This window comes from Rutilus rutilus (assembly GCF_951802725.1).
Source record: "Rutilus rutilus genome assembly, chromosome: 24".
Lineage (NCBI taxonomy): Eukaryota > Metazoa > Chordata > Actinopteri > Cypriniformes > Leuciscidae > Rutilus > Rutilus rutilus.
In genome coordinates this window covers 15,780,081-15,790,099 of record NC_140228.1, presented here as the reverse complement: position 1 = coordinate 15,790,099, position 10,019 = coordinate 15,780,081, and the positions used below count along the sequence as shown (strand labels likewise).

At 38.3% G+C, this 10,019-nt stretch overlaps 2 protein-coding genes across 2 annotated transcripts; one reads left to right on the top strand and one right to left on the bottom strand.

Moving 5' to 3' along the window:
- Nucleotides 1-336: 336 nt before the first annotated feature.
- Nucleotides 337-8,134, top strand: zfx (zinc finger protein X-linked). The gene is made up of 8 exons (XM_084398626.1): nucleotides 337-748; nucleotides 2,021-2,119; nucleotides 2,218-2,517; nucleotides 3,555-3,707; nucleotides 3,783-3,920; nucleotides 4,004-4,138; nucleotides 4,450-4,599; nucleotides 5,632-8,134. The coding sequence occupies exons 2-8, from the start codon at nucleotides 2,053-2,055 to the stop codon at nucleotides 6,864-6,866; spliced, it is 2,178 nt and encodes a 725-aa protein (XP_084254752.1). The 5' UTR covers nucleotides 337-748; nucleotides 2,021-2,052; the 3' UTR covers nucleotides 6,867-8,134.
- On the bottom strand, nucleotides 7,894-9,562 carry LOC311283881 (lipocalin-like). Its single transcript, XM_084398629.1, has 6 exons — nucleotides 9,279-9,562; nucleotides 9,059-9,198; nucleotides 8,893-8,972; nucleotides 8,690-8,803; nucleotides 8,504-8,605; nucleotides 7,894-8,380 (listed from the first exon to the last, which is right to left on the bottom strand). Exons 1-6 carry the CDS (start codon nucleotides 9,369-9,371, stop codon nucleotides 8,361-8,363), a joined length of 549 nt encoding a protein of 182 aa, XP_084254755.1. The 5' UTR covers nucleotides 9,372-9,562; the 3' UTR covers nucleotides 7,894-8,360.
- Between the last annotated feature and the right edge of the window lie 457 nt (nucleotides 9,563-10,019).

Below are 10,019 nucleotides of genomic sequence, written 5' to 3'. Positions count from 1 at the left end.
CTGTATCTTTGTATATTATTATATATGTTTGCTTGGTTCTTGGTCTGCAAATAATTCTAATTTATAGACGTATTTTGGCCTGTAACTAATGTTAGAACAAATTAATTTGATGTTCTACCGTGTATAAGAAAATATTAAAAACGCAAAACCACCGGATCAATAGCCGTACATGCAGTAAACTGTATGAATGTGCTACCCAGCAAATATTTCCAACCAAAACAGTTTGCGTAATAATAAACCATAATGGTAACTTAAACCATTTTATAAGCATAAATCCATTACTGGCTAATATCCCGAGCTCGCTCATTCCGCATCATACGCATTTCACGCCGCCACAAATTAAACCCCATCAAAATACTCATTCATAACCGACTTCCAAAGCGCTAAACAAAAACAAAATAATTCGTTTAGGTTTTAGTCATAACCGCCTGGTTTTAAATTCGTCGAAGCACAGAAAAAATACAGCATATGGGCCTGCCAAAAGAGCCGGACTGCGGCCACTTGACTGAGACTCCTTCCGCATTTTCCTGCGGCTCCGAGGCAGTGACGTGCGGCTCTGAAGGCGGCGTAAGCGCCGGAGGAGCTGGAGGCTGCAGCGCCGCGGAGCGCATCAGACTCGGCCCCTCCCCTCCGCGCTCTGCGGCGGCCCGCCCTGCTCACACAAGAGCCCCGTCTGCGTTCTGCCCGAGTCTGGGGGTGGGAGAAGGATACCCGTACGGCCTTGGAAACAAACAAAAAAATATAACAGGTAGGCCGCCGTGTTTAACAGAATCTGAACGTTTATATTTGTTAAATATGCATCTGATGGGATATTTTTGAGTGAATTGTGTATTTATCTGTTTGAGAGATTAACGCCGTTGTAATGGCGCGTAGGCCTTTGTTAGCACCGAGCCGCGGCCTTCAGAGGCCTAAAGTAGGCCGCGGAGACGACACTCTCAAGACCTGCAAGACCGATTCATAAGCAATTACACATTGGTTTCATTTGCAGATGGATTACGCAAACTACAGTTGTGTTGTAGATCATTTTGAGTATCACTGTGCTGGTATTTAAGTATATATTTACAAGGTTTAATTAATTATTTTAATGTATTCAAAATGGCGATGTCGCTAAAAGAAGGGGCGTGGCAGGTGGGTTCTAACAGTGGGCGGGGCTCTGTTAGCTCAAGGCTCTGGGAAGGAACGCCCCTTCTCACTGTCACATTGCAAACGGTACAGATGGGAATAGAAGGGTCAACACTAAATTACAGTATCAGATTATGGGATTCATGGGAGCCTATTTGGCTTACAGTTGCTGTACTAAAAGTATAATAAGGTCATTCCTATTGTGCAGTAAAATAAATATGTGTAATACATCTAAATAAATGTAGACTTTCAGGAATATGCATTGGTCAATATCAGGTGATTAAAATTAATTAATAGTTTGATAATTTACCTGATGGCAAGCTAAAGTCCAGTTTTTATTTGAATATGATTGAATTGATTTCCATGTTATTATTTTATGCAATGTATCAAGAAAGAAGTGATAATTATTTTCACGTTATGGCCAATAACTGATAAATGGCGGTTATTGAAATTCTATAAAATTTTATCTAAATTTAAAATAAAACATTTTAAATTTATAATGCACAGTATATTTCATTTTCGAGATATGGTAAAGATTACATTTAACAGTGTTATTAAATTTTATTTAAAAATTGTAGGCTATTTATTATTTTATACAATATATCAAGACTCATGTGAATGGGATTTATTGTATTGCATAACAGGAATGACGATAATTGCTTTAGTGATGGGAACGGAAGTGATGGATAAAAAATATCCATATTTGACCTGTTATTTTATTACTTTCTTTTGTGATGTTATGGTTATCTTTGTGATATCCTAGTGTATTATGTAATCCTATTGCATGATATAATATATAATTTAATGCTGATTTTAAGCTGTGAAAAGCAGACTTTTTAGTCTTATGTTCTTGTTATGTTCTGATGGTTTTCTTTTCTTTTGCGTTTTGTCTCTGTAGGTCTTATATTATGCAGATAACCAGTGGAGACAATGGATGAAGATGTAACGGCTCTCTCTCTCCATTCCCATGAGCCCAAGATCATATTCCATGGGACAGGTGAAACAAACAGTGACTATGATAAAGTCTCTCAGATTGTTGTTTCATGAGTATTAAGATTTTTATAAATGCAAATATGTGTGTTCTTCTCCGAGAAGACGAGGTTGTGGTAGAACTGCAGGAGTCGGTTCTCGTGTCTGACGTGGAGGGTGAGAAGATTGCGGTGCACGGCCTCGCACACGAAGAGCTGGTCATCCAGGAAGCCATCGAGGATGTGGTGGCGGAGTATGTGCCATGCTCGGATGAAGACGAAGAGCTGGGCACTATTGCGGTGGAGACCTGTGTGATGTCACCTGATGATGTGGCTCTGGAAGATGAAGGACTGCGGGTTGATGTGGTGACTGACGCTCAGGTACAGGAGGATCCCGACACCTGTGGAGACTACCTCATGATCTCTTGTGAGTGGCTTCAGCCAGTGAGAATAGAACATTTCTTGAAAAGGATCTGAATATTAATGACTCATTGTTCAGAAAGTTGCTTTTGCTGGCAACAGTAAGCAGCCTACAGTTAGGGTTCAGTCACAATTACCATTGTTCTGCAAAATTTCAACGGAAATCCATGAGATTGAGAATTTTTTTTTGCAGTGGGTTCAAGTTGATCGTGCGAATTCGCCACATTGACCAACAGAAAACTGCTTGGTTTGAAAGTGACATCTATGTGAGCTGGGCTTCAAACATCGCTACACTGTTAATAGACAATGGATCTTTTTTGTTGAAATTTTGCTAATGTTACTGCACCTTTAGACTGTATTACGTGTTACGTCTTTATTATTATTATTATTATTATTATTTAGGATACAAAATATATTGGTACCAATACCATATCAGTTATCGGCCATTATTTATTATTTTAATTAAAACAAAATTTTAAGTTATTGGTTGACATTGGATGTTTAATTGTTCATGGTTATTTGCTCTATTTTTACATTTAGATTACATTTGCCATCATCTAACTCTCAATGAAAGTTCATCTTTAAAAGTAATACTAATTTAATAACACTGTTAAATGCAGTCTTTAGGAATGAATCTCCATTTTTCATTCTGAATATTATAATATTGTGATGCCTAAATTTACTAGTATCATTTAAAATGAATTGATTTAGATAAATTAGTATGGAATATGGAATGTCAGTATTTAACAATTGTTGTCAGAACAATTAAAACATCATACTGTACTTCATAACATGAAAATAATTATCAGCACTGGTGCATATCATCTTATTATTATTATTATTATTAAGGTTAATGATTTATTAAAGACCAGTGTATTTAAACGTACTGCTGTTGCTGGCTTTTAAAGCTTCTACTTTGTGTCAAACAAGTGGTAAATGTAACGCACAGTTTATTACTTTATTATTTTCACCATTTACATGCAGGACGCAAGAATATGCCTGTTGCTTGTTTGTCACAATTTGCTTGTCTTGGTTTTATTTCAGTGGATGAGGCTGGGAAGGTGGTTTCTGATGGGGATGCTAAAGTCACCATTGAGGGCACTTTAGAAGACGCAGAGGATGTGGACAAGGATGATGAGGGTCAAGAGGTCATCAAAGTGTACATTATCAAGGCTCACTCAGGGGAGGAGGACTTGGGTAAGCCAGTCTCCTGCTTGGCATTATACTTCATTACAAACGTTTGGTGTTTACACATTTATGGATCATTTACAGGAGGCACCGTTGACATAGAAGACGCTGAGCTTGATGTAGATGAAACCGTGGAGCTGGTGGATCACTCTGGAATGCCTATAAGACAGAAGATGGTGTACATGTCAATGGATGAAGCCAATCAAAGCCAGGATGACATCAGTGAGTCCTGTCACTGTCAGTTTGTTATGAAGGCATTTCCTCCAAGTGCCTCTGCTGATACTGTGTGTTCTTGATGTCTACAGATGTGGCTAAAATCACAGATGAGGTCTACATGGAAGTGGTGGTGGGTGGTGAGGACCCTGGAAATGCTCAGCGAACACTTGACAACGCATCACTCAGCAAAGACTTTATGCCTGTGGCCTGGGCAGCTGCTTACAGTAAGTCAAACACATACACATTTGTTGCCACAAACAAAATTTATGGCTATCAATTTACTACATGTACATTTAATAATAAAGAAAAATATGCATTTATGTCCCCTAACTCATTTGTACATTTCCTAATAAGGACATTTTCTTACTAGGGGATGGACATATGCAGTAAATTAATTTAACCAAGTTAACCGATAATCACAATTTAATAATTGAGCCCTTTATAATATATACATTTGTCTTAAATCTACAGTACAAATGTGTTGGGGATATATGTGTTTTGGTTCTAACCTTAGAAATGATGTAATGTGTGTCAGGTGGGGAGGAGAGTGAAAGCTGTGAGAACAGGAATGGAGCAGCCAGCGCTCTTCTGCACGTTGATGAGACTGACGTGATCGAAAGACTCAGTCGTCAACGAAGCAAGAACAAGAGCAAAAGACGTTCGGAACTTCGTCACATCCAGACAGGTACATCTCTACTGCTTATATTTTATTGAATTTAATTATATAATTTAATCCATTACAATTGTTAGGTACATTTCCGCTCAAAGGTTTGAGGGCGTTAAGATATTTTTTTATGTTATTGAAAAGTCTCGCCACGGTGGAATTTATTGGATCAGTAAATAGAGTACTATTGTGAAATATTATTAAAATTTTAAATAACTGTTTTCTAATTGAATATATTTAAAAATATACTTCTTTTTTCCCCTGTGATAACAAAGATGAATTTTCAGCATCATTACTCCAGTCTTCAGTGTCACATTATGTGTCATTAGAAAACAGTTATTTAAAATTGTAATAATATTACTCCAATCAGTTGTGCTACTTTATGTGTTTGTTGAAAACATGATACATTTTTTTCAGGATTCTTTAAAAAAAATTAACGTTTATTTGAAGTTAATTTCTTTAAAAAAAGAATATATATATATATATATAGTTCAAAATATTTTTTAAAGAACTTTTTCAGCTAGGACACATTTAATTAATCAAAAGTAAATAGAGATGAGTGACAGTGACAGTAGAGATGAATAGACTAAAGTGACAGTAAATATAGTTATAATGTTGCAAAACATTTCTATTTCAAATAAATGCTGTACTTTCTAACTTTCTATTCATCAAAGAATCCGGATTAAAAAATGTTTCATGGTTTTCACAGAAATATTAAGCAGCACAACTGTTTTGAACATTGATAAGAAATCTTTCTTGAACAACAAATCAGTATTTTAGAATGATTTCTGAAGGATCATGTGACACTGATGCTGAATATTCACCTTTGCCATCACATGAATAAAATCCATTTTAAATGATATGAAAATACAAAACAGTTATTTTAAATAGTAATAATATTTCACAATATCACTGATTTTTTTAATCAAATAAGTGCAGCCTTGGTGAGTAAAGGAGACTTGTTTCAAAAGCATTAAAAAAAATCTTAACAACCCCAAACTTTTGAACAGTAGAGAAAATTATATTCATTCTGGTTTCCTTTCTCAACTTCAGCCATCATCATTGGACCTTACGGACAGCCTCTTACGGTGTACCCTTGTATGCTGTGTGGGAAGAAGTTCAAGTCGCGTGGTTTCCTCAAGCGCCACGCCAAGAATCACCATCAGGATGTCGTAAACCGAAAGAAATACCAGTGCACGGACTGTGATTTCACCACTAACAAGAAAGCCAATCTCCACAACCACATGGAGATCCACACCCTCAGCAGTAAAGCCCCATTTGAGTGTGAAGTGTGCGGAAAGGAGTTCCACCAGCAGGCGACGCTGTTCTCCCACCGTCTGCAGCACCACCACCGAGAAGCCAAGCTTCAGATCTCACCACCCACCAACAAAATGCACATGTGCAAGTTCTGTGAATATGAGACGGCAGAACAAGGACTTCTCAACCGACACCTGCTCGCCGTCCACAGCAAGAATTTCCCTCATATTTGCGTAGAATGTGGGAAGGGCTTCCGGCATCCTTCGGAGCTGAAGAAACACATGAGGACCCACACCGGCGAGAAGCCCTACTCCTGTCTTTACTGCGACTACAAATCGGCCGACTCGTCTAACTTAAAGACGCACGTGAAGACCAAGCACAGCAAAGAGATGCCCTACAAGTGTGACCGCTGTTTCCAGACGTTCGCCGAACCCGACGAGCTGATACAACACGGACTTACGCACGAGGAAGCCAAGACGCACCATTGCACCCACTGTGACCACAAAAGCTCCAATTCCAGTGACCTGAAGCGCCACATCATTTCAGTTCACACCAAAGACTATCCACATAAATGCGAGGTCTGTGGAAAAGGCTTCCACCGGCCGTCCGAGCTCAAGAAGCACTCGGCCGCCCATAAGGCGAAGAAGTTACACCAGTGTAGGCATTGCAATTTCAAAATCGCAGATCCGTTTGTTCTCAGCCGGCATATTTTGTCAGTGCACACCAAGGAGCAGCAGGCTTTTCCTGACAAAAAGGGTCTTAAGAAGGCATTTGGACTCGGCGCTCATGGGGGCAAGAAAATTTTGGGCGGCGCCGGTTTGTCCAAGGGCCATCGGGAGCGGCGGGTATACCAATGCCAGTATTGCGACTACAGCACAGGTGATGCGTCTGGCTTCAAAAGGCACGTGATCTCCATCCACACCAAAGACTATCCTCACCGCTGTGACTTCTGCTCGAAAGGCTTCCGCAGACCGTCGGAGAAGAATCAGCACATCATGCGGCATCATAAAGACCTAATGCCTACCATGTGACCTTTGCAACACCAATCAGAAAGGTCTGTTCTGATGTAGCTGTGGTGTTCAGGGCCAAAAGCTGACCGTTGGAAAGCCAGCTAGAGGCTATATTTCAGAGAAATAAAAAATCCACCTACTAACGTGTCCGGTCACAAGCTACACTGCTGTAATGTTTTCAAGACGCATTACTCCAAAGTTTAATCAATCTTTGTCGAGAGTCTAAATCAGACAAACTAACCGTTGTTCTGACCAGCTTTAGATTAAATGCAAAAATAGATAAACTTGCATATTAAATCATCATGGGTGGACGTTAAGTTTTATGTTGGTGCGTCTGGTTATAAATTTGAATTATGACTCCTGTATCGCATGTTACACAAACCATGTTTGAATAGCATTGATGATTGTGGCGTGTATATACACATGCGTTTACAAGTACAGAAGTGCTAATGCTTTATTGACTGGTTTCTTAGCTTCAGATAAGCAGATTGTCTAATTAAAATGAATTGGAAATACTCATCTTATGCCCTGGCTGCTAAAAACATTTTAATTTGAGAGAAAATAGGCTGTTCAGCCCAGATAGGCGTTTGGGGAAAACCCAAACCGATCCAAACCAAAATGCCAACATTGGTGCATTAATTTATAAATTCCATCTGATATTTAATAAAGAAAATGACTGGAGTGTAATGAAGAACAGGTTTTCTTGCTAATATTTACAAGAAAAATGATATTGCAAATGGTTCTCAGCTCAAAAAGAGATCTTGAGATTTGATCAGAGTGCGCAGTCATCAAATCAGGCCGAATGGCTGATAATCTAAATTTGTTTTAATTTAGACGCTAGTATGTTTGTGTATTTCTTGAATGTTGCCGTTTGGCTTCTGGTCTGTTTGTTGTAAAACTCACCCTCAAATTATTATTATTATTATTAAGATGTTTAGGATAAATTTTATTTTTTACACAGATACTGAAAATGTATAATTTGGAATAAAGAGATTCTAAAAGATGTTATGTTATGTGTATAAGAAATATTTGTAAATACAGAAGTAATAAACAGTATTTTGTGTCCAAAATGTTTATTTGTTTCATTGTAAAATTGAGAATTTGAATGATTCACACCAACATTTGTCATTTGTAAACCAATTTAATCCAACAGCAGTAAACAAAACCACCAACAACAACAAAATGAAAGCACTGTTCATAAAAAAAACTTTTTTTTTTTTGCATGTGTGGCATTAGTGACAAGACCAACATCAACAAATTTGCAGACAATAAAGAAACGTGAGTTCCAACTGAGAAGTAAAATGCATAATTTGGATAAGGTTAATGCTTTGGCATTATGTCCCTTTGATAAAGCTCTGGAGTTGTAAAATTGATTTGTCATCATGTGAGAACAACATAACTGTGTTTAAGGCACAAAGTGAAAAAGACCAAAGCAGAGCAAATTCAGATCTGTTTTCAGATGAAATGATCAGTCCAGCTGAAGTTGTCTTTGTCCTTATTTGGTTGATGAGATCCTCAGGCAACTGAGCATTCTCCTGTAAAAGCAGTTCACAGTAAAATGTTAGTTTAAAAGATTCATGTATTATTAAATGTAGCCTATATAGTATGTATTATAACTGAAAGGGACTTGATAATCGATTAAAATCTTAAAACTGTACCGTTTGGCGGCAGTATGGCGATGTGTTCCTCAAGGATGCCGGTGTCCAAAGAGAACTGCCTGAATTTCTCCTTCAAGTCATCAGTTATTTCTGCGGTACGACCTGTGATCATGACACATTCAAGAGTTCGTTCAGCATATTTGTGAAAAACATTTCATCTATACTGTGTGCAAAGCGAGCTCTTACTGTAAAGTTTGTTGAGAACCTCAGACACATCTCCCTTGGTCTTGATGGTGTGAACGATCGCGTAGTCGTCAAATTTGGCGTCAACCACGCGCATGTCATTGTCATTTGACCAACCTGTGTTCAAACCGAACACATTTAGTCCAAAGGAACAAAGTACGATGAGAAAAAACAATCTGACCAAAGGCAAAAGCAGGAATACTTACGCTGGCTGTGGAAGACAAAACGTCCTGGAGTCTCGGTTTTCTTGGCGAGGTGCGACATCCTCCAGCAGGAACCGTCACTCCTAAGAAACAAATGAAGCAAATTACAGATATTCTTTTGTAACCATGATACACTATCAAAACTGTAATAAAGCTAACTTGAGCTTACTGCAGATTCGCATAAGTGAGGTCAAGGTCTCCTTCCTCGGTAGGCACCAGCACGGCAGTTCCCATTTTCATGGCATCCTTGTGACTGACAAACCATTTTGCATTTGTAGCAAAGCCAATGAGATACCACTTCCCTCCCATCTGAAGAGAATACAAAGAGTTTAGTCAAACTTAACCTGAGAACTTCCTCAAATCTTATTAATAACTCTGAGATAATTTACCTGTCCCAGGTCGAAGTCAGTCATGGGCATGACTTCAGCGGAGGCGAACACCGCACAGAGCAGAACGCACAGCATCTTCATTGCGACAGTCATGGCTGTAGAAGTCTATGTTTCTCTCTCTGAATGCAGTTCGGAAGGAAAAGTTGGCTGTGCGGAGGTAACGAATGGCAGCCCCTGTTTTATCCTCAGTGAGCCCCTCAATCCCTCCTTTCTCCAGTCCCTCCCAGTCCCACCTCCAAAGGAGGAATGATAATTACAGTCGTTACACAACGTGCAACATCCACGTGTGGATTTTTCCAGGTATATGTGGGTGTTCTTGAGCACTTTTAATGTTTGGTTTTTTTGTTCCCCTTTTGACCTTCAGAATGCGTGCAAAACATTTTTAATGTGAAAGAAGTCTCTCACATGCAAGCATGTATCTGATCAAAAAACGTTGTGAAAACAACAAGGTTATGAAATATTATTACACTTTTAAAAAGCCTGTTTTTATTTTAATATATTTTATAAAATGAAATGTATTCCTGCACTGTAAAAAATGATATGATCAATAATACATTGCTTTTAACTTATCAAAACACTTTTCACCTTTTTTTACAAGTTATTCAAGATTCAACTAACTTTTTTTAATCAGTTTAATGTAGCCTAATTTAAGTTGCAATGACTTAAATATCCAAGTTGATCGAACTTAAAAAGGCAGCAACCTTTTTTGAATGGTATAGATTGGAAATTATGTCTGAATTA